Source organism: Ostrea edulis, chromosome 1 (genome assembly GCF_947568905.1).
Source record: "Ostrea edulis chromosome 1, xbOstEdul1.1, whole genome shotgun sequence".
In the NCBI taxonomy this organism is placed as follows: domain Eukaryota; kingdom Metazoa; phylum Mollusca; class Bivalvia; order Ostreida; family Ostreidae; genus Ostrea; species Ostrea edulis.
In genome coordinates, this window is record NC_079164.1 from 79,086,074 (window position 1) to 79,110,554 (window position 24,481).

Here is a 24,481-nt window from a genome sequence, read left to right on the forward strand (position 1 = left end):
TTGCGATGCTTCTAACTGTATTGCAATATTTTCAACAAGAGGCCTATAGGCCTTATCGATCACCCGAGTACTAGTTAAAAATATCATTAGTCCCAAGGGCTAAAAATATAGAAAAAAATCCTGTTATGAATATCTAATATTCTAATATTCAGCAACAGTATAAAACAACATATGTTCTTAAAACTTCAATGTCCTCAAAAGTGCATATACTGGAGAGAGAGAGAGAGAGAGAGAGAGAGAGAGAGAGAGAGAGAGAGAGAGAGAGATGGTTACATACTGCTAGGATATTTGTATTTGGTTCTGCAGGTCATGAGTTCAACCCCGGGCAGGGACGTAAGTAGGTATCCAAAATATAGTAATTTTTTCTGTGCTTTGTATTAGATATTTCTTCACTAGGGCAGTTTTGTTTATTTACCTAATAAATAATTTTGCACAATCTTTGTGCTTTATATATACATGAAATGTTAAATCTATAATATCATTCTAATATCTGATTATACATTTATCTACAATAATGGGTTAGTACATGTAGTCTAGTCAGTTCACAGCGTTGGTACACTAGGAGTATCTGGTAAAGCAGCGAAGGTGCTACTCAAAGTAGAAGGCGCAATGGTCGAAACAGTTGATGGCGCTGCAGTTCCCACCGCATCTAGAGATAAACATTTTGAAACCTCTGGGATTAAAGCAAAACGAATGAAATTATGTGCTCATCAGCAATTACTACCCGGCTGACTTTAGTGTTACTGTTCCTGGACCAAGACATAAAACTTATTTGATAATGCGTTTATGTGTTGTCGACAACTGCGTGATCAATTAACGTATTCACCTAGTACGCCAGTTTCGAGAAAAGAGCTCTTCTGTGAAGGAGGTACATTTAGTGGAACTTAGAATACCGAAGTGGGACAGAGTGGACATACAGTCAGTGAGGAAGACGATAAAATGTATTAAAAGCGGTTTCTCTTTTAAATGTGTATATGTAGGAAATACAAAATACTATTTAAAAAAAAAATGTGTCACTAATGTGGAAACATAAAAACAATGTCATATTTGCAAGTAATATCCTGGGTATGAAATGTACGAGCAGCGAAATAACGTGATATGATGAGAAGTTCCTGTATCTGATTGATCCCTAAATGCTTATCATTTACTTAGTTTGTGTGTCAGTCGAATTCGGGTGATGAACCTGCCTATGAGAAACTTACTGAGCACATTCACATATGCAGTGATGAATATTTGTCCCACTCTCGTATGTAAACAAGTACGGAAGCCTATAAGGGTCAAGTTAATAAAAAATAATATGTCGAATAAACGACATAACTATGTCGAATAAACGACATAACTATGTCGAATAAACGACATAATATATGTCGAATAAACGACATAACTTTGTCGAATAAACGACATGACTATGTCGAATAAACGACATAATATATGTCGAATAAACGACATAACTTTGTCGAATAAACGACATAACTATGTCGAATAAACGACATACATGTGTTGAACTAGTGACATAAGGAAACGTCACACAATCTCATGCATGATGGATGAAGACTTGCACACGTTTCTACGGGAGAGAGGAGTTGGTCCAGATGCGATTCAAAAGATGTAAGACGATAAAATATTAGAAATACACTATTGCATCACTATATAGTATAATAAGTTGTTGACATGTTTTGATTCAAGCTAGTCCCATCAATTTTGCCAATTTTTTAGTCATGTGTATTTTATTGTGTATATACAGTTTTGTATTCATGATTGCTCTATATTAATTATGGCAAATTTAAGATATGCTCTTATTGTATTGTATGTACCTTTTTGGGTTGTTCTCATTTTCCTAGTGACAGGTGTAACATATATTTTATATGGGACAATTCTGCTACATGTATATTGTTTTTACTTACATTGGCGTTTGTAATAAATGCTCTTTTTCAATTCAAAGTATGTTGCTATTATCTATTGGCAAAAAACAGAGCAGAGTAGACTCTGGTAGAAAGATTTGAAGGAATAACAGTCTATGGTATAAAACATAGACGATGGTATAAGTTGTTATTGTATCTATTTTAATGCTATAAGTTAGCCTTACATGTGACACATCCGTAGGAAGTACTACGACATATCACAAGGTCGCGGTACATTTTCATATCATGCATATGACCGATATGCGATTTATACCTCAGAATTTTATTTAATTTCGAGGCACAAGGTGTTGTATTTTGATGCATGTTTTAGTTTTGTTAAAGATTGTGAAAAACATCTTTACGCCCTGCTTAAATTCTGTATTTGTTTGCATTATTGCAAGCTGCAAAATACCGGGTTTTTTCCTATTATTACAGTTAAGCATGTTCAACTTTTGAGATGTAGACCGAATGTTTCGTGTAAACAATAACCGATCATAGACTTCTCATAGAGCTTATTTCTGTTAAAGTTACGAGGAAGTATAATAAACCATTAATTACATTGCATATTTTAGTATTGTTTTATTTTAGTATATCATATGCACTCGAATCATAGTCATCAAAATAAGGAAACTTAGCACTGCACTAATTGAGGGGTTTGATTTCTTCGATATTGAGATCAATCATAAGCGATCTCCGCAAGTTTCTGTACAATGTTATGCCTTCTCCTACATCCACGGGATATTGCCACCCATTTGTAACTCTCCGAAACAATGCGTGTATTCAACTGTAGAACTATTAAAATATCGTTTATTCGACAGAGTCATGTCGTTTATTCGACAAAGTTATGTCGTTTATTCGACATATTAAGTCGTTTATTCGACAAAGTTATGTCGTTTATTCGACATATTAAGTCGTTTATTCGACAAAGTTATGTCGTTTATTCGACATAGTTATGTCGTTTATTCGACATATTAAGTCGTTTATTCGACATAGTTATGTCGTTTATTCGACATATAGTTTTTATCAACTTGACCCTTATAGGAACTCTGACGTATCTCGAAACCGGCGTATTCTGTTGATGTAGATTTTAACCGCTTCACGCTGCAAGCAATTTCAGAAGTTTGAAACGACTGCAACACTAAATCCAGACAGACGGAGAGAATGTGTTTGGAATAAAAATAATTCTTACTGTATTCACAGACATAGGGATAATTCTCTCGCACAAGTCCAAGTGGATCTAACTTTTTACAGGGGTAGTCGTGCCAGTGACCGGAATCGGAGTACTTCATAAGAACACAGTCCTCGTCAGCTACGCTGTCAAGGAGAAATCGTACGCTTCTGCCAGAGTGAGGCGAGTGGGGTTGCCCTGGTGCCCAAAATGTAAAGGAGTTGGTCTCCCCTTCAACATAACAATTTCAAGTTATCAAATATTGTATTGCTCAATGTCACAGTAACACCAATACTACAAACAATATTCTCGCGAGAGTAAATTTTATGGTCATATGAGACCTCTTATACTTTGCTCTTTAAATCAGATTCTAATAACTACCTGTGACCCATGCAAACGTTCCTTCTTGGTTTGTGTCGGACAAACCTATCCAAACACCAGTTGCGTGAAATGAGAGCGATTTTAGTGAAGACATGAGGAAGGTCTGTTCCTCGTTGTCGTTGACGACTACGAGTGTTCCTCCTCTAGCAGCGCAGTCTCCCTGAGCTGCCTTCCAGTCCCTCTTAATGTGAAGCTGGAACTCATAGCAATGTGTCCCGTGAGTTTTTAGTGTGGCACCATGTTGGATTTGGGAAGGACAAATACTTACATCGTCACCATCTATATTATACAGACGTTGGTTAAATTTCAAACAGTTATTTTTAATGAAATTATGACAGTCTTTGAAAAATAATCTATGCATGATTAATAAATTCCTAAATGAAGAAACACTTACATACGACAGTCGCCAGCAAAAGAATACACAAGGACAACATTGCATAAAATGTGCTGGAAATCCATTATCTTATCTATATATATGCACATTAAGTGCAAGGTAGTGCATGGTGGCTTATCACAGGAATTACACAGTCCTTAAAATATTTCATTGGTTGGTGTGAAACCTATACTTTCTCTCTAGAAACTATTCTATCAAGGATCAGATGTACTACAGGAGAACACGTTGAACTCTGACCTGTATGTCATATTGTATGTAGACTACCCAGAAGTCCCAGTCAGTGGTTATATCAATTGAAGCACAATTCAAAAGGGAAAAGCATGTAATATCAGTAAATGCTAAAAAAAAAAATAATTTACTGAACATGAAAAATTACCTAGACGTTGCGTACGGTGTATATTGGACATCTCTTTGTGAAACTTTACTGGAAATTGGATAAGCAATATTTCAACTGTTTTAACATTTCGACTTCGCACATTACACAAATTTGTCCCCATTTTCAATATGTTCGCAAACAAACACAATCCCTTGACAGTGTAAAGATACAATCATCCCATGGATATAAATTTTGAAGATTTCATATAAAAATCTCAGATATCCCTCGGTTAGACAAGACAGCTTCAAACTCTCTGGATGACAAGATATCTGAAAGTGAAATATATGTACATACAGTTCTGAAAACGATTAAAAAAGTAAATTACCAGTAGTTGATGGCTTCACTGTTGATTTTTTAAAAGTGTTTTTGGAAGAACAGTATCAGCCGTTAATAATAGAAAAAGAGTTCCTTATCTCGCAGAGACTGGGCATCATTACGAAAGATGATAAACCGAGACAGTTTCTGAAAAATTGGCGTCCAATGGTTTACAGAGAGGTTGTAGACAAGGTGCTCCTATTGCTCCTTATCTATTCATCCTTTGTGTAGAAATTTTAGCTATTCTTGTCAAACAGAATACAGATATCAAAGGTATGATAGCAAATAAGGAACACAAAATTTCCCAATACAGTATGCTGACGACACAACTTTGGCTCTCGATGGTTCACCAAAATCTCTTTTCGCTGCACTTGACTCAACTTTCTCTGAAATAGAATAGACAGTTCAAAAACAAAAAATTGCTTGGATAGGCTCTAAAAAGTCTCTGATCAAGTATATCACCATACAAGGTGGAATCTAGAGTGGGGACGCACTACCTTTCAACTTATTTGGAATAAAAATTAAATTTTGATACGCCAGTGGAATAGAAGAATACTTAGTCCCATTGGTCGAGTCATAGTTGCCAAAACACTGCTTTACCTAGGCTAAATCATATGTTTATTACACTACCAATTCCAGATAAAGATACTTTGTCTTTTCTGAGAAACTGGTTTTTTATACTAGTATATATGATTTATATAGAATTCAAAGATTGACAAGGTCAAAAGACAAATTTTCGATCAAGATTACTTTTAAAAAGGTTGCATAAAAATGGTTGAGGTGAAAAAAAATTTATCTTTAAAATAAATACAAATGTTTTACTAAACTTTAAAATTTTCCCGGATTAAGACGTTAACAGTCACAAACCATGGGTGAATATTTTTGGCAGTCCATGGCAACTATGGGGTGATGAAAATGTTAGATTTTGGAGGTGAATATGTTTCTGCTGATATAAATCATAGCAATGACCTTTGGCGTGTTGTTTTTCAATGATGGTTACCAATGGTGAGAGCAATGAATGATAAATATTCCATGCAAAAACTTAGTTCTATCCCAGTGTGGCATAATACAAATATGTGTGTTGATAATAAAATCATTTATAGTAAAACATGGTATGAAAATAATTAGACTTTTTAGATGAAAATGGAATTTTTCATTACTACAAGATTTTTTTTCACTAGGAAATGTATGTACAATGCAATACAACAGTATTACCAGTGCTATATCTAAGTTTTAAAGGATATGTCTGTTAAAAGATCAGATGTTTAAAAAATTGTACGCCCCTTATTCCTAGGCCTTTTGCTTGGAATCTATGTTGTTTAACGAAATAAAAAAAAAAACACTCTAACTATCGATCTTAATAATAATGTTTTATTTTAATAATTCTATAGATGTAAGATTTTATGTCATACTGTCATTTGATTTCATTTAATTGTTTGGGGTTTTTTTTTGGGGGGGGGTGTTTGTTGTTGTTGCTTTTCTCACCGCTACTCTTGTAAAGCGCCCTAGAGTAATTTGTTTTATATAAGGCGCTATATAAATTTTATTTATTATTATTATTCCAATTCAATCCAAAGATAGAACACTGAATTGTCTGTACATCTGGAAAGCAATTGTTCTGCCAACGAGTTGTTTTAAGTTTGTTGCAAAACAAACATTGATACCCAAGTTCAGTGGTTGCAATACCGGTTTTTTTTTTTACAAGCTTCTCCCTATGAGATATTTCCTTGAGAAAATCAATTTCATTTCAGTTGTTCATTTCATACATTATATTTATGTAGCAATATTCCGTTATCACCTGCATATGGTGTTTATATCTCTCAACTGATTCGATACGCAAGAGCTTGTTCTGCGTATGATCAGTTTTTAAATCGAGGCAGGCTATTAACTTCTTCTTCTTCTTCCAATAATCTGCATACCACCTCTGGTGTGTTGTTGCAGATGACTATTTACAAATGCCCATGGGAACCACCGTGCCATCAAACTGTACAGTGAATATTTACATTAGGTGCAGGTGCGGTTAAAAGCCATAGCTGGTATGGTAGTATGTACAGCTAAAGCATTATGGTATTATGGAAGGGAGGTCACCTGGAGGCTGTCTTTGAATATATCCAGTGTGGAAGCGGTGACAGCTCTTGTTGGTAGGTCAACAAACAAGTTGATGTTACAGGGGTTTCAACAGTATCGATTTCACAAATTCCATGGTTGTTATAATGATCTAGCTTGCCAATACAACCTATCATTGGGTCAAATCCTGTCTGACGTGTTTCATATCGATTGTTAGGCCGTTCTTGGTACACTGATGTTGACTACGAATGGCCCCGTTTACCTGATCAAGACATAGGGCTTACGGCTTGAAATTCGACAGACTTTGGGAATACTGAAAAACTATTTTTGATTTGTAACCTAGAATAAGAAGTATTCCACCAATTATGCTGTATGATGAGAAAGAGTGCGAGAATGTATAAAATGGTTTATATGTATATTCATTACTTATATTGATGATTATGTGAATACGAAAAATGAACGATTAAAAAATACCCCATGTTTCCGTTATTGATATCAGCCCATAACACAAACAACCTACATATTTATTCCTAAAATGGAAGAAATAAATGATACTGCAAATTATTCTATGCTATAATTGTTTTTAATTTCCCATTCAATAAACAACGAGCTATTCCACGATACATATAATCTCCACAAGGTAGATACAAACTAATAAAATGTATTTATTAATGGACCGGATTTCATGCAATATTTTTCCCTTTTCAACACTGCTGTAGAACTTCGAGTTCAGATATCAACTAGTAAATAAATTGGCAGTAGTTTGCACAATGCCCTATCCAAGTGAGCCACATGAAAAATGAAAAACAACGAATGGCAATTTCCCTTCATGTAGGGTATATAAATATTTTGTCATCTTTAAGCAAGCAAAAGCCACCTGTATATTCTTAGATATGTCTAATGAATTATCACATCAACCCAACATCAATAATCTTTGGGTTTTTCAGCCAATAAAAAATTCATGTGACTAGCTGTTCCATATAGTCTTCTCACTTAATGTTTCGTCATGTATTTTTAAATACTTTTTTGCATGTTGCTTTACATCCCATTCGAGAAATGTTCACCCATGTAGAGACGCCGCCAGTTGTAGGTGAAGTGCTCATGGCGTTTACCACCGAACCAGTGAGTTTTTAAAAAAATAATATACATATCGTGACATGGGGCCTCCATTCTTAAGGTCCTATCCAAAAGACCCGTGACAATTTTTAATACAGGGCAGTTGGCTACGGAACAATCACTGCCTATCTTAGGTTTCATGCGGCGCCGAGACCGAGAATTGAAACCGAGCTTCCCGGTTGCGAAGCGAGAATCCTAACCAATATTGGCGAGCTACGGTAGTAACTGTTCCATAACCAGGTGTCCAGCATCACAAGTTGCCACGGGTCTTTCGAACATGACCTTAAGAACGGAGACCCCATGTCACAAGCATTAAAGAAAAACTGGCATGCTGAGCTTTCGCGTGTCATTTTATTTTCTTACAATGCCAGTGTCGGTCTTACCCTCAATGATGCCAACACCATACTTCATTCAGTGAGATAGATGCAGGTTTTGGATGTTTCCTCTTGAAACCGAAAAAAACCTTAGTATATTATTCTGTACGAATCCGGTTATTTTAGCTACAAATGTAAATATATTCCCTTCCAGTGCATGGCATTTATATACCCTTCCAAGTGCATGACTTTTCCTTCATTCTAAATTGCCTAATGTTTGTCCAAATCTCGAAAGGAAACTTGTGTATTTATAACTTGATTTTATTAAGTACGTGAACATCATATTACGTCATCACTTTCAGCCTATAACGAGTTCGCCCACGGAACCTGAAGCAGACGCTGACGTTGTGGTAGGGACGATGTCGGGTTCTGGGGTTGTTGTCGAAGGCAATGTGGTGGTGGGGAGAGTGGTGGTGGGAATGGTGGTAGGACTAGGTGTAGATGGCCTCATAGTCTGTGGCGTTCCTACTGTGGTAGTGGTGGTCGGTCTGGGTATTTGCTCTGTCAAAGGTAATGCGGTTTTTAATGTGGTTATTAAAACATGCATTAGAATTATCAAACGTTTAAATGAATCGCAATGTTGTGTATCGCGTTTCTGTAAACTGATTTTCTGTTTTAACATTAATCAACTTACTGTATTCACAGACATAAGGGAAGTTTTCCGACACTAGACCAATGAGATCTAATTTTGCACAGGGGTAATCATGCCAATGACCAGAGTCGGTGTACTTCAACAACACGCAGTCTTCATCCACTAGATGGATCGGTAAAGGTAAGGAATCCAGTATGAAACGTTTCCTGCCAATGTTTGCTATCAATCCTGGTTGTCCCGGGGCCCAGTATGTGAAGGATGTTGCCTCCCCTGTAAATCGATACTACTGTCTCGCATTATTGCGCCACAATAATATTGAAATCCATACATGTTTCATATAACAAACCCCGTAGGATCGTTGTTCGTCGGTCAAACTCGTGTATTTATACTATACCAGAAACCCAAGCGAATTTTCCTTCTTGTTGAGTATCAGTCAATCCAATCCAAACACCCTGGCCGTTAAACGGAAATGACCTTAAGGCAGACATCATGAAATATTGTTCCTCTATGTTGTTGATCACAACCAGTGTTCCCCCTTTGGAGCCGCAGTCATTTTCTGCTTCACGCCATTGTACATGTCGATGGATCATAAATTCATAACAATGTCCATTGTAAGTTCTTAGAGCTGTGGATCGGTGCAGGTTCGGGGGGCAGTTCTGCAGTTCGTCGCCATCTTTAAAAAAAAAGAAGGTTGAATGCAAAATATTAAAATATATATATAGGAATTTCACAATGATCACTTCTAGTCAATGGAAAATTCCCTCAATACACAATGGTGTGTATATGCCTTTAAAGCAGTGTAACATTGATGGAAAAGGGAAATGAGGTTCAGAGCAGACCAAACAAAGCAAGGAATTGACGAAGACTAGACCTCAATCGTGTCCTATCACTTAGAACAATTAGCATACTGTTAACCTCTTGGGGGCATTCACGTTTTCTGTCCAGAGGTAGACACGGGTTCGCTAAGTTCAGTCAGAAAAATATTAGATTCAGGAGTAGTAGAACGTACCAGTGTACAGCTTGAAACCTAGAGAGAGGGGCGCATGCTGGACCCTGAAGCACGTGCATGCGTGTCCGAGATGACACACTCAGGCAATTATATCGCTTGGTTAGTGGTAAATTCTAACACAAGCGATACAATTGCCTGTGGTTTTGACTAAAAATAAATTTATATGGAATAATATAATTTCAGGGGCATAACTTTGAAAAATATTTCTGAAATTATTTGCACATATTAGAAACTTGTTTTCACACTTTAAAAGGTACTGCTATATCTGTAATTCAAATAACATTGTAATTGTATATAGTGTTTGAAAGCGACCCATTGTAGTGGACTGCATTTAGATTTTTTGTAAAGGTTTAGTGTCTTGATCAGGCCACCCAGTGCCACTGAATGCTAAGTCCTGAACGTAGGTGCGAGGGCGACGATGTTACGATGGCAAAGGAGCGAAAACATATAAAGGTGACGGAGAGATCATAAAGACACATTCACACTCTTAGTAAAAAAAAATTATTTTAAAAAAAACTTAAGACATTCTATATTTTATTCACATTCATGCTTAATTTCGAAGTTTTTAACCCCTCCCTCCCTCCTCCATACGTATTGGAAGTACATTTGTAAGTACATGTATATTGTATACATGCAAGGATGTGTGGCGTTTACATCTTTTATTTCTTTACCATATGCCTGTTCATACAAGTTGTTAATTATTTTCCTTTTGGACAAATATTCTTTGAAATCTGAAAAAATCAATTAGTGTCAAATCAATGAAGCCGGCCTCTTTGAGAGTAATAAGTTAAGAAAGCTTAATCTGCACTTATATCAATTACATATTTCTTCGTCTTAGAATTATAATCCTCCGGATGATTACGCCGTTTTGATGTCGACTTCAATAAGAACTATTTTCTCGCCTTCATTCACGAGATTAACTCAGTTTTTGGGCAGGGGACGCTATCTTGAATAGTCAGGTCATTTTCCCCCTGGACGTCAATTGATGAAGTTGTGATTCAGGTAAAGAAACTTTTACTTATTTGCCTTGTAGTATCAATTTTCCAGTACACTTTAGATTCTCGTTTACCTCATATGTGAAGTATAGATCATTGTAACATTTTATTTCAAAACTTGTGAATTTTATATTATATCAATTCACGTTCTTCATTGTCGAAAAATGTTTAATTTTAAAGTAATACTAGATCTAAATCTGAAAATTCTATTTTGTTGTAAAAATGTGCTATATATTAATTTATGATAGTTTTGTTTGTAACTTTAACCATAATCACTGATAAAATCAAAACAAGATTTAAGATTTTATCAAAATAAAGATTTCGGTTCTATTAAATATTTAGCATTATATAGAAATCAATTTTTGTACCATTAAATTGTTGTACGGGAGGATAATAATAGTAAGTTTGCTTCATTCAGAGCCTCTGGATAGGTTTTCTAACACAAATATTAATAACAAAAGTTTATAAATCTTAATTTAAAATGTTATCATTGAAATAGTAAATCACAATTTTGCAACAAAACTTTTCAACATGAAAATGACAGCTAGTATCGCTTTAATTCGTCCTTGTTTTATACAACTGTTACATTTTCTTTCTTCAATGACAAATCAAAATTGTCTATATAATGCTATTTTGTGCTTGATTAATTGTTGTTATTGTCCTTTATAACTAAATCCCATGCAAAATAAAATGACAACATTCGATTTGGTGGAGATACTTTATGTAACGTCCAATATCATAATGCTATTTCAGTAACTGTGAGAGACTATTGTCTTCATGATTATTTTTGTTTCTGTGTTCACACTTTGTGTTTGTCACAATAACGGTCGTGGTAGCTCAATACCTGGGAGGTCATGAGTTCGAGCCCCGCTCGTGCATAAGTTTAAAGCCATACATGCTATAACTGACGGTATTTTTTTTTTAACTATCCAATGATGCACCAAATAACACCTGTCGGTATATTACTAATATAATCCCCAAGATCTGAAGAAATATTCAACAAAATAAACAAGGGAATATTGTTTGAGAGCATATATACCTACAATGAGCGTTTCGTATACATGTGTAAACCACCATTGCGTCGTTTACATGGATATGGGGTTTGGTTTGAACATATCTTATTGCATATATAATATACAACAGGTTTGAACACAAGCTCTTACAACTTACGAAGTTCTCACCTTAGATTAATTGATAACAATTGTCATAAAACATATGTATAGACAAAATAAATACATGTACATTTAGCATAAAGTGAATTACTATCATGAGAATCTGCGTGAATTAAGTATAGATTTGTGAACAGCATTAAAAATTTTGCTGTTAGTTTCATACCCCAAATTGTCACTTCCTCAAAGTAAAATCCGTGAAAAAGTTCGTTAAATATAACATTTCTTGCTGCTGAAAATCTTTTACAAAGAAAAAATTATATGCATCTTCTCTCATACCACAATGACAGTTAAGAGAATTGACAATGTTTTTCGGTGTAAATCATAGTTAAGCAAACAGTTATGTCTTAATTTAGTATAAATTATATTTACTATTCTTTTGCCAAGAGGAAAATGTTTAGGCACTATTGAAATATTAATATTATCAGAAATGTTTCGACAGAACTGACAGATAGAGGTTGTTTTCTTTGCTTCGTTTGCTAAAGAGTTCCATTTGCGAATGGCATCTGGAAAAAATTATTTATCATATATTTCTTGCTTAGTTCTAAGAGGTATATAGTCATATTCGTAACGAGTACTGTAGCACGATGTATCCTTTCGAAAATTGTCAATATCAATATGATATCGCCTAAATATTGTGGTACAAGATTGAAATGAATTTTATACATTGTCATTAATTTTGCGATTTCCCGTCTTTCATATAGTGGTTCCCAACCTGTTTTTAAATATAATGATTCTTTGGATGCAAGAGTTGGCAGTCCCGTTACAATTCTATAGCTGCATGGAGCTGTACTTTTTTTCTTTTCTAACTTTTCAATTTCTGCAGAAGAACATCCATCCATATGACTGTAGCAAATTCTAGTATAGGTCTAACAAAAGTCATATATACAATTTCGTTCATTTGTTTCTACATAAAGCCGGTGAATTTGAATTTCCTTAGAAATCCTAGGGTTTTATACGCATTGTTTACAACACCATTGATATATACAGACCATTTTAAATCATTAGAAAAAGTGAGACCAAGATCTTTGTGGGAAGAAATGATTTCTAATTGACAATTTTGAAAAAGCAGTTTTAGAATTTCATTATGCTTTGCCTTGGTAAAAAATAAAACTTCAGTTTTATTAGGATTAAATTTCGAAAGCCAGCTATTTTACCATTCTTCAAGAATTTTGATATCATGATTCATAACATTTTCTATATTACATATATTCCTATCTGCATATTGAATTGAATTATCATCTGCGTACAATCTACAAAACGATGACATATTTTGTGCTACATCATTAACATAGATTAAATACAAAAGCGGCCCCAGTACAGATCCTTGAGGCACTCCAGCATTGATAGTTAAACTGGATGATAACAAATCCTTATACATTACTTTCTGACGTCTATTACACAAATAACTTTTTAAACCATTGAAAAAGATTTCCACATATTCCATATTTTTGTGGAACGATGATTGCCGGGTTGTTGAGACCAAGGTCACATGCAACTTTAGGCGGTAACCGACGTGAGTACATGTAATTACACGTGTCGTTTGACAAGAAGTACTATAAGTGTAAGAAAGTAATATATTACGCAAATGTGTCACCCAAATGAAATTTTTAGTTTGATTTGTTTACAAATCTAACACGTGCTCAGTGCCTCTCTCTCGCTTTTCCCGAACTGGTGACCTCCGAGGTCAATGCACATCGGAGATTACTCGTACGAGCAGGAATTACTGACAGGATGACAATGATTCAAGAATCTACAGTTTCTGCTGATTCGAAGAGTTTATTGCATCAGATTCACTCTGATTTCATTAAGTTATATGTATTCAATCACAAATATGTTAAATATCTCTTCTTTTATGTTTTAATTTACTGTGGTATTTGCCGCCAGTTACAGCTTGTATTCACTGGGGCTTGTTTCATAAACTTGGCAAGCTATACTATATAATATTATATAGTATAGCTTCAAATGCCAAATTTATTAAACAAACACCCCCGCATGTACTGCTTTAAATTAGTGGTACTTTACGACAGCTAGCGACTTCTCAATATGTCGGAGGGAAAAATCATCGAGAGGACGTCAAACAACGTTAACCCCATCGTTGTCAACAGAATTTTGCAAACAACGTAGCAATGGTTTTTTTAATAGTTGTTTTTCATTTCACTCGTTATCTCTAACCTGAAGTGGTGTTCATTAACTGTTACATGTATTAACAAATTCATGTGATAGAGCTGTTAATGAAAACAATCATTTGTCTGAATAACAATCCCTGCATAACGAAGGGATCTCTCTATCAAGGAGTTACCCCCCCCCCCCCCCCCCCATTTATACTTTAAAAATTTCCACCAAAGACTTTTCATTTAATATTATTATAATCACTGTACATAATGTTCTTTATGTCAATTTATAAGTGTCAAGAACTGATCATGTAATTTGTTATAGTGGCTGTTTTTAATCCCTCATAAACAATGTTGAATATCAGTGATCAAACCTGTAGCTATTGTTTAATGGCGTCCACGTACCTGTAATTATTGGTGGTTAAATATACCATTACGACTTGCTGCGACTCGGGGCCTCGGTTTTTGCGGATATGAAGGACCGCCCCCATTTAGTCGCCTCTCACGACAAGAAAGGGTTACTTAAAGGACCTATTCTAACCCGGATCCCCATTAGTTTAAGTAGAGACTTGTTAATGTGATGTCATTAGGTGCAATAAAAAACAAACAAACCATTTTTAAATAAAATTAAACCAGGTGCAACACACTTGAAAATTATCACGATATATTTTAACAGATTGATCTATACCACTGACAAAAAAATAGAACGAACGTTTAAAAGAATAGTTACACTTACAGACTAGACCGATCAAAAATGTCGATAAAAGCAGTGTCCTCATTGCGTAAGGATCCACGTTGTTTGTGATCTTAAGAACTCCTTATCAGTACAAAGTTCGGTGTCTTTAGCTACAGAATACGAAATAATGCAAAACCAAGCAATAGTATATTCACTCCCTGTTCTCCATGAAACGGTTCATGGTCACCAAGTCGTGTTACATGCATGTTAAAACAGCTCTGAAGAAATAATTCTAGTTATCAAAATGTCTATAATAATATTCTTTGACATACATATATATGTAAATGGAAATGATTAATTCACATTTCTAGATACGAAAGGTTTTGAATTGAACATGCATATAGTCCTCGATATGTCACCACGAACTTTTACACAAAAACTGTTTGTTTTTACAGACCACCATAATGGTAAGGAAATACAACGGTTTCCTCTCAAAGCTTACTAAAAAAAACCTGAAGCACAATAACTAAAAACGTTATCCCTACACTCCCATAACCAGACCTGTTGTTTAAATATGCTTTGAAAATTACTGATGTTTTTTTTTATATGTATAGTGTGATCAAAAATAGGTGGGGTTTTTTCCCCATGCACCTCGAAAGATTCAGGTATATACATGTACGTATCAAAGGCGTAACTCGGCCTAGATTGAACCTTCGGAGCCACCCCCAAAAAAGCTGCTCATGGATTTTACATACACCACATATGTCTTAAATATCAATACGTATTAAACGGTATAGGTAACGTCCATAGAATGATAGTAGATTCATCAAGATTCGCTCCATCAGTTGTATCTATGCAGATAATGAAAATACAGACACTATCTTATCTAACGAAGGGAAATAAAATGTTTGCAGTGGCGGATCCAGTGCAGGGCGCACCTTACCCCCCTCATAAATATGATCCATTTTGTATGGAAATAAGTCCAAAAACACTATAATATATACGTCTTATTTTGTCATAAGTTCATAACTCACTACCAGTTTCTGGACACCCCCCCCCCCCCCCTTCATAAGGTTTCGTATTTCTGTGTAAAAACCATTTACGGACATGCGTATAAAAATCCTCGTCTTTGCCATTCCTCTTCGGGAACCATCTGGAACTCCCTCAGAATCTCAAAATAGAGACCCAGTCAGAGTGACCGAATATTCTCTTGTGGACAGGCATGACCTATATATATATACTGTATGAGCCCCGGGGCCAATAGTATTGTATTGCTCCAGCCAGCTAGATGCCCAGTGACATCTTATTTCATTTTTCCTTACCGAAGTATAGAAGGAGCGTAGGGACTCTTGCTAGTAAGAGTATGTACATGTATTATACACGTATATACTATATATACTTATAAAAATATAGATATCTGAATTGATTGTCATTCATCAGGTTAAATCATATCTTGAAAGCAGGAAACAATGTGTAAAAATTAGAACATGTGTTTCTGATATCTTGACTGTCACAGCAGAAGTTTCACAAGGTTCTATTTTGGGTCCTCTTTTATCTTTATTATACATAAATGACCAGGGGCGGATCCAGGAATTGCGGTTAGGGGGCGTCACTTTATGAGGCAGGGGGTCTGGGGGCCGCCTTGAGGCCCCCAGTGGGTCCAGGGCCAAGCCCTGGTGGGGGCCCAGCTCCTGGATTTTACAGATTTTATAGGGCTTGAAATATGTCTCCTATTTAAGTCATTTGCACTATTTTCTATCATTTTTAATAAAGTGAATTTAGTAAAATGACGCAAATTTTAAGGGTTTTTGGAAAAAATTAAAGTTCTTCCAATTAAGTAATTCAAGAAATCAAAAGATTTTGTCATTTATTTCTCCGGCAGTGGAAGATATTATTGCTTCTTTTATCGGTTAGTACATTTTTCTAAACAAGATACCAAGATTTACCTAAATTTGAAAATTTTAGGGGAGGGGGGGGGCGCCGGCTGCGCCCCCTCCCTCCCCTTAAATCCGCCAAGTCAGGTTGATGACCTTCCGTTGCATGTAAATAATTCAAATATTGACATGTTTGCAGACGATGTTACTCTGCACTCTAATGGTTATAGTACGAAATATTTAGAAGATGTACTCAGTTCAGATATTTGTGACATTGAGAACTGGTGCTCTCAGAATCAAATGGTGCTAAACGTGAATAAAACAAAATATATGCTTATGGGTACACAGCAAAGAAAATCAAAATTAGAGGCCCGAAATCTAAAACTTGTTGCTAGAAATAATTCAATTGAAAATGTTCAGACTGCTCAGAAGCTTCTTGGTGTACACATTGATGATACATTACTTTACACCAATCATATTGACTCAGTATGCAAAAACGTAAACTACAAATTATTTACACTACGCAAGATAAAAAAGTTTCTACCCCTACGTACCAGAAAGCTCTATTACAATGCATGCTCGACTATTTGGGGCAATACATCCAAACTTGGTATGGCGCAATTTTTTGGACGCCTCCAAGGATTAACTCATTTATGTATATATTGTATGCATGTTCCATGTACTCTATAACTTGTAATTGTACTTCCACTACATGTATTTTTCTAGTCAGTCTCAAATGGGGATCACACTTTACCCGACACCTATGTTCATGTTTCAGCAGGTATTGTTTATTCAGGTGATCCCCCTCAATGGTTTGTTGTACATTTTACTTAACAATTTACCTTGTCATTCAATAGATGACATATTCGACAAAACTGCATTACAGTGTTGGGTTATTTGTTACTGCTTGGACGGCTTCTTCTCATAGGAGGCATAAAGTATATTTAAGTTACAAAAAAGAGCTGCAAGGATAATTCTGTATGCAAGTCCAGATTACTCTTCTAAACCATTGTTTGAGAAACTTAATCGGCTGACATTTTATGAGCTAATTGATTTACACAAATATATTTTATTATTTAAAAATGTTCGTGGTTTGGCTCCCGATTATCTTGGTGATTTATTTGAATTTCAATCCTCTGCTTCTTATCGTCTGCGTTCTGAATCAAATCACGATCTTCGATTGCCAAAGTTTAACACGCAATTATTCAAGAACTCTTCACAACACTAAGGTGGAACAAACTACCACAATGCATAAGGCTCTCTCAGTCTCAACATATATTTTTTTAAATAATGTAGAGAAATACATTATCTGCTGCCATACCACTATTTAAGCATGCTTTTTTCTTCTCGTATATAAATTCTATGCACATGATGCATTTGTCTTTTAATTGCAATCTGGAATATTAAATTTTGTGATTATTTATCACGATATTCAATTATATTAAGCGATATAGATTGAATCTTGTTACATAACCTTGTATATAATTGCATGTATCAAATGGAAAGCCGAGGAAGAATAGTGCGTGCACTAATCAGGTCACCTTGAAATAAATTATTATAATTATTATCACGCTTTAGGACCCTCCATACAATAAACAAAACACATTTTTTCAACAAAATTCATGTGTCCTTTAAAGTGATGTATAAAGAAGCCACTGAAGGCTAGCGGTGAGGACGCTCGATTTACAACCGGTAAGTCCTGGGTTTAACTCTCAATACCAGCAACACATCAAACCCAAAACGTTTAACACCAGTAGCGACTTCGGAGCGCCAAACTACCAAAATCTAAGATAATTATAGATAATCATTAATAATAGAAGATATCATTAATTCAGTTTTTGCGCACAATAATTAAATTCATGCGTGCAGCAAATCAATGGATCGATGTGCGTATCGATTGACGAGAGCAGTTATTTAGATTTTAGAGTACACAACAATTCAATTATTGCTCTCATCATTGTAGTGGAATGCTCACAAAAATTAATTTAGAGTTCGATATAATATATAATATCGATATAATATATGATGATCTTTTTTGATTAGCAGAAAGACACAAAGTCTGCTCTGTGTTTGATTAGCAGACACTAGATACAAAGTCTGCTCTGTGTTTGATTAGCAGACACTAGATACAAAGTCTGCTCTGTGTTTGATTAGCAGACACTAGATACAAAGTCTGCTCTGTGTTTGATTAGCAGACACTAGATAAAAAGTCTGCTCTGTGTTTGATTAGCAGACACAGACACTAGATACAAAGTCTGCTCTGTGTTTGATCAGCAGACAGACAAAAAGTCTGCTCTGTGTTTGATTAGCAGACACATACACAAAGTCTGCTCTGTGTTTTATTAGCATGATCTTTTCCAGAGGTACTCAATTTAAAATATCTTTAATCATATACGATTTTTTAAACGTAATTAATGCGTGCCGCAATTCTTTTAAAGCGAGCAACAATTCAATTCCAGCATGGATATGTTGAATTGAAAATATTTCCATTTAAATAATTGCTCTCTCTTTCTCTCTATAAGAATTAATGCAAATTAATTTATTTAATAATATCATTAATTCAATAAATGAGAGCAACTGAATATTCAATTATTGTGCACAATATTTGAATTGATGCACACAATAATTCCATTGAAGAGGAATAATTCAATTATTGTGTTAATTTAATTGAATTCATGCACATATTAACTGGATTGAATTTATAGCATGCATGGTTGATATCATCAATTCATATAAAGAAATCTAGAGCAACAATTCAGCAGAATAATTCATGCTATCAATAATTTAACTAATGCTTGCAATAATTCAAAATTGAAGACATCACTATCACTAAGATATCACTATTTATTTGATTATGGACACAATTTCAGCTGAAAATTTTATTTTTCCATTTTTAATGTTTAAAATGCTTCACTAAGGTATTTCTAATGATCATCAAAAATTTGAATGTCAGTTGTCGAGGTACATGGGAGATAGAGAGTTCACAATTCCTTGTTATGTAAACAAGGCTCGTGTCCTGATTTTGTTTACATGTTAGATATACTAATAAAAGTTTGCTTAAAGCAGATTTTGCAATATACAAGTTAATTCTCAACATAATTTAATAGTTGCTAGTGTTTAGCACATCTCACATTGTTTTAAACATGCTATCAAGCAATCAATATGTAAACAAAAACAGGGCACGAGCCTTGTTTACATAACAAAGAATTGTGAGTGCTGTATCTCATTTGTAACTCAAAAACCGATATTCAAATTTTGGTTGACCATTAGAAATATGTTAATTAAGCACTGTAAACAATAAATATGGAAAAATAAAATTTTCAGCTCAACTGTGTCCATGACCCTTTGATTTGATGATACCAGGGATGGGGTCAATCACATTGAAAATGTAATTTTAAAATACTTCTGATTTATACATCAATGATTTTGTCACTTAGGCCCTGCAATTACATTGATTTTAACCAATGTAATAAATAACTTTCAATTAATTTGAAGAATGTGAAGACATAAAATACCATCAAAGACTGCATGAGGCATTATCACAGGCACCTGAAGTATGAATATTACTTACACCCCCCTTTTTTGATAATTATTTTTGTGGCAATAATTTGTCTGAAATGTGTGAATTCCCTGTCTATCCATCCCTCTTTCGATTTATGTAATCATTTCACACTTTACATAAATGTATGTAAGCTTTAAAGATTAATTCCAGGCCTTCTATCGGTATTTAATAAAATACAGCTTTAGAGATTGGCTTTCTACCAGTATAATAAAATACACTTGTGTATTTTGTCATACAGGTAGAAGGCCAATCTCTAAAGCTTACATAAAGCGTAAAACAATTAGGAATACATAAATCGAGAGAGGGCTGAGATAGACAGGGAATACACATATTTCAGAGAAATTATCGCTGCAAAAAATATCAAAAAGAGGGGGGGAGGTAAGTAATATCCAAATTTCAGGTGTTTGTAGCATTATTTGATGCTTGGTATGAAATGGGTATTCCAAGCCAAATCGTCTCAGGCGACCATGAACTTCAGTGGCAACATCCCTATGATTGTCACTTTTTAAGTACCGTTAGTTGTCATTATCAGACTATCCAGATATCCTTCCATGTATTAAACAATTCAGTTTCATTACCATTATCATTGTGTATTGCACATAAATCCATTAGACACTGACCATATCTAAACAAGTATTTGACGACCTGGAAGTTTGTAATTCATGTACTAACAATTTATATGACTGCCATTATGTAACTTACAGTATAATTAAAAAGTGATTTGATTCATATCTTATTAAAGAATAAAATTAAACAAATGTTCGAATTTATGCTGTCATATTCCCCACAGTACATCCTTCAACATTAACAATCTCATTTCTTTCTCAGTCCTTCCGACTTCAGCAAGTTTGGCACACTGTAACGACTTTTCTGTCACAAGGCAAGCCATCGTTTCAAAATTGTTTCTTATTCAGTAATTCTTCATCTATCAAAGCTGAAAATACTGGACGGGAGATCAATTTACGTAAAAAATAATATCACAACAGCCATCCCAACGCATGAAATTGCGACATAGGGACTAAGTCTCTCTCCAATCCGTGCACATTTCCAAAATGTTCCAAGCAATCCCGTTTTATTTTTGTCCAATAAACTTGGGGCGATGGATCTTACATAAGCACATGTACAAATCAGCAACAAAACAACAGTCAGTAAACTTTGGAAATTGAATAGTGCAGACATTTTTGCATTTTCCTTTACTTCCGGTTACGTGTCTCTATTGAGAGTAACTTCCCCTGGATCTATTTTTAACATTTACGGACCTATAATGTGACGCAATATACCTCATGACTATAAATATATTAATCCGCGACTGCGTTTACATACATATAAAAAAGCAAAAAAATTTGTTAAAACTCTGATCAGATTATTCATTATCTAATTCTATATACTTGTATTTAAGTATCGGAGAAAATACAACTGATTTAACATTATTGTTGAATATGGATTTAAGAACTACTTTGCTTTGTGTAGGGATTTGATTGTTTATATCAGTGGTCAGCCATTTTGTTGACAGAGTAAAGGAGAAATTACGCCTGAAAAATACAGCAATAATGAAGTGGGAATACAAAGAAGAACATCCTTTTGAGAAGAGAAGAGCAGAGGGGGAGAAAATAAGGAAGAAGTATCCCGACAGAGTGCCTGTAAGACGTTTTATTAAATTATATTTAGGTGGAAGAAATGTCTGACAAAATGGTCGAGGTTTCAGCTGTGCAAGCGTCACCACACAGCGTGATATTGAGTTATTCCTTTAGATATAGAATCTACATGTATACACTCATAATACATAGTTACAATTCTTTAAGATCATAATATTCTGTGTTGCTCATAAGATGTTAAATTGTCGGAATCAATTGCATGGATGCGTATAACTTCTGTTTAATTATAATTAGTCTGAACAATGGTGCAGTTCCGAGCAAATATTAAAAGCTTTTATGTCACAATAACCAATTGTGCATCCTGTGGCTCTTGATAAATGTTGTTCCAGGTTATTTCAGAATCCAACAGGTATTATTTTAGGCCTCAATTTTAAGTAATGCTCATATATTTCTCCCTGATATAGACATAAGGCATTACTCTTTTTCTGTTTTTGCTGTATCAGCACTTTGAATAAAAAAATGCAGATATAGTTTTATTATTTTACAAGTTTAACTTGTGTTACAGGTCATTGTTGAAAAGGCACCAAAGGCTCGTGTTGGAGATTTGGACAAGAAAAAATATTTAGTTCCCTCAGACTTAACTGTTGGACAGTTCTATTTCTTGATCCGAAAAAGAATTCACTTGAGACCCGAGGATGCCCTGTTTTTCTTTGTGAACAATGTCATTCCACCAACCAGTGCCACAATGGGATCACTGTATCAGGTATTCTTTTTCATTGTTTCATCCATTCTCAATTTCTTATCTTTCCATTATACGTTGATGGGTAAGGTTTTTAAAATTTACCAGAAAGTCCTAATCAAGTCGACTAGGCAATTTTAGTTGCATTGAGTCAGTATTTTGAAATATAATTGGTTACTTGCCAAAAAAGTAAGATATAACGCAGGCTTTATAAGATAAATTCAAGTTGTATCGAAAGGAAAGTAAATCTGTAGTAGCTAGGCTTTGCGTGTAATAAAAATTGCATTACCATGAAACCCAGTTAATGGCAAGTTAGACTCTTTGTAAATCTGTTTTAGGAACATCATGAAGAGGACTTCTTTTTGTACATTGCATACAGTGATGAAAGTGTTTACGGTGCATAAAAAGGGAATTTGCGTATGATATCGGACATTCTGTGATGGTATTGCATATTGGACGAAAGAAAAGTTTATAATAATTGCTTTTCAAATCTACATTGTTGTACATTCAGTTAATGTTTCTGATCGCAACAATCATTGAGTTTACTCTAGCATGTCGCCTATTTGCATTTTTTTTATAAAAAAAAAAAAAAAAGCAACATAGTTCCTGTATTAAAGTAATTTTCTCATTTTAAAATATTTTATCATGTTCACAAGAGAAATATTTGTAATCAGACATGCATATGTGCAACTCATTTTGCAAAAACAAAAATCAACAAAATTTATAGCGAATTTGTTTTAAGGGATTTTTCTGGATATCTTGTCCCTCTCAGATCTTGGTCTTTGTATCATTTTGTGGTGTTTTATTGTACATTTGGTGTATGTTTACTTGTACATTTATGTTGATAAATTTTTATCAGTTGTAACAAATTATAAATAAAATTATGGAAAAAAAATGACTACTTATGTTTGTGAATGCTCATCCAGATAATAAGGGAAGGACAAGGTGTTCAAGGATGGATTTTTGTCATAATTCAGACAAATTAAAAGATGTGCACAATATTGAGTGTATTTTCTTCAGTTATGAACCATGTGGGTCATGGACATGATAGAGCCTCATTATACTCTTTCTTGCATACACAGTTGTCAGGAATATTTAACATTAATGATTTCTGTGGATAGGGTAGTCTATTTTTGTTGAAATCAATGACACAGTTAAATATAACTTTATTTGCTAAGTGAAATAATTGAAAATACTCTTCTTTCCCTTAAGTAGAACAATCTCACTATAGGAAATGAATTCTAAAACCATGTGAATATACTATTATTGACAACAATAACAGTATAGAAAATTTTTAAGATATTGTGAACTTCCTACCCCCAAAGAATCTATTTGGGATGCTCAACCCCTATTATTCTTTAAGGTAATTTATTCTTCCATTTTGTTTCTATAAACCTTTCATGAAGAGGTTTTGTTCAATTTTTGAAATGTGTTATTTTGTAGTAATATACAATAGTTTGTATGTTGGTCTGGTTGTATCTCCTAACTTGCAATGAAAAGGTCCTGGGTTCAATCTTCAAATGGTCCACATATTTTTCTCTTCTTTGCTACAATAACTTAGTAATGTCCATATATACAACCTTCTGTAATACATATGATTTCTTCAGAAAGAAGCAAATGAATATTTGAATTATGTAACCTAAATTGTGTAGATGAATCTCATTTCCTCACTGATTGTCCATTCTATGTTGAAGAGAGAAATATGTTTTTTTTTATGATACAAGCTCAAAATTTTATCTATTTAACAAATAAAGACAAATTTACATGGTTGATGATTAATGAAGACAAATGAGTAATTGTCAAATTGAGTTAATATTTAGTTCAAACTTTCAGAAAATAAAGTGATGCTTTAAAACTGCAAAAATCAATTTAGTTAATTATTCGTATGTTGGTATAATACTAATATTGTCCATTTGAGTAGACACCTGATTTGCAATTCATATATGTATGTACTTGTTTCCCCCATGTGATACATCCACATGTAGTTTGCAGTTAATGTTGTCTGTAGTTAATGTTGTAACCTTTTTTTTTTTTTAAATTTTCCTTCTTTATAAGCTGTTATGC

At 34.3% G+C, this 24,481-nt stretch overlaps 3 protein-coding genes across 4 annotated transcripts; 1 reads left to right on the top strand and 2 right to left on the bottom strand.

The window, feature by feature from the left end:
• Window positions 1-487: 487 nt before the first annotated feature.
• Window positions 488-3,925, bottom strand: LOC125679778 (macrophage mannose receptor 1-like). Its single transcript, XM_048919246.2, has 4 exons — window positions 3,845-3,925; window positions 3,451-3,729; window positions 3,091-3,300; window positions 488-649 (listed from the first exon to the last, which is right to left on the bottom strand). Exons 1-4 carry the CDS (start codon window positions 3,882-3,884, stop codon window positions 543-545), a joined length of 636 nt encoding a protein of 211 aa, XP_048775203.2. The 5' UTR covers window positions 3,885-3,925; the 3' UTR covers window positions 488-542.
• A 4,410-nt stretch (window positions 3,926-8,335) lies between these two features.
• On the bottom strand, window positions 8,336-14,860 carry LOC125679768 (macrophage mannose receptor 1-like). The gene is made up of 4 exons (XM_048919238.2): window positions 14,708-14,860; window positions 9,079-9,357; window positions 8,727-8,954; window positions 8,336-8,593 (listed from the first exon to the last, which is right to left on the bottom strand). The coding sequence occupies exons 1-4, from the start codon at window positions 14,748-14,750 to the stop codon at window positions 8,391-8,393; spliced, it is 753 nt and encodes a 250-aa protein (XP_048775195.1). The 5' UTR covers window positions 14,751-14,860; the 3' UTR covers window positions 8,336-8,390.
• A 4,032-nt stretch (window positions 14,861-18,892) lies between these two features.
• On the top strand, window positions 18,893-23,418 carry LOC125679632 (gamma-aminobutyric acid receptor-associated protein). Of its 2 annotated transcripts, XM_048919016.2 has the most exons (3): window positions 18,893-21,723; window positions 22,244-22,441; window positions 22,756-23,418. In XM_048919016.2, the coding sequence occupies exons 1-3, from the start codon at window positions 21,634-21,636 to the stop codon at window positions 22,819-22,821; spliced, it is 354 nt and encodes a 117-aa protein (XP_048774973.1). In that variant the 5' UTR covers window positions 18,893-21,633; the 3' UTR covers window positions 22,822-23,418. The 2 variants fall into 2 exon arrangements, with proteins under 2 accessions (XP_048774973.1, XP_056018006.1); XM_056162031.1 differs by having other exon boundaries at window positions 21,546-21,723; window positions 22,244-23,418.
• The last annotated feature ends 1,063 nt before the right edge of the window (window positions 23,419-24,481 follow it).

Excerpts from the sequence above, each read along its gene's own strand:
- LOC125679778 (XM_048919246.2), bottom strand. The coding sequence starts at position 3,884 with ATGTTGTCCTTGTGTATTCTTTTGCTGGCGACTGTCGTAT. Across the intron at positions 3,730-3,844 it reads TTTGCTGGCGACTGTCGTAT|ATGGTGACGATGTAAGTATT; the intron begins GTAAGTGTTTCT and ends TGTATAATATAG. Across the intron at positions 650-3,090 it reads TCCCTATGTCTGTGAATACA|ATGCGGTGGGAACTGCAGCG; the intron begins GTAAGAATTATT and ends GTTTATCTCTAG.
- LOC125679768 (XM_048919238.2), bottom strand. The coding sequence starts at position 14,750 with ATGAGGACACTGCTTTTATCGACATTTTTGATCGGTCTAGTCT. Across the intron at positions 8,955-9,078 it reads AAAATTCGCTTGGGTTTCTG|GGGAGGCAACATCCTTCACA; the intron begins GTATAGTATAAA and ends ATCGATTTACAG. Across the intron at positions 8,594-8,726 it reads CCCTTATGTCTGTGAATACA|AGCAAATACCCAGACCGACC; the intron begins GTAAGTTGATTA and ends TACCTTTGACAG.
- LOC125679632 (XM_056162031.1), top strand. The coding sequence starts at position 21,634 with ATGAAGTGGGAATACAAAGAAGAACATCCTTTTGAGAAGAGAAGAGCA. Across the intron at positions 21,724-22,243 it reads AGTATCCCGACAGAGTGCCT|GTCATTGTTGAAAAGGCACC; the intron begins GTAAGACGTTTT and ends CTTGTGTTACAG.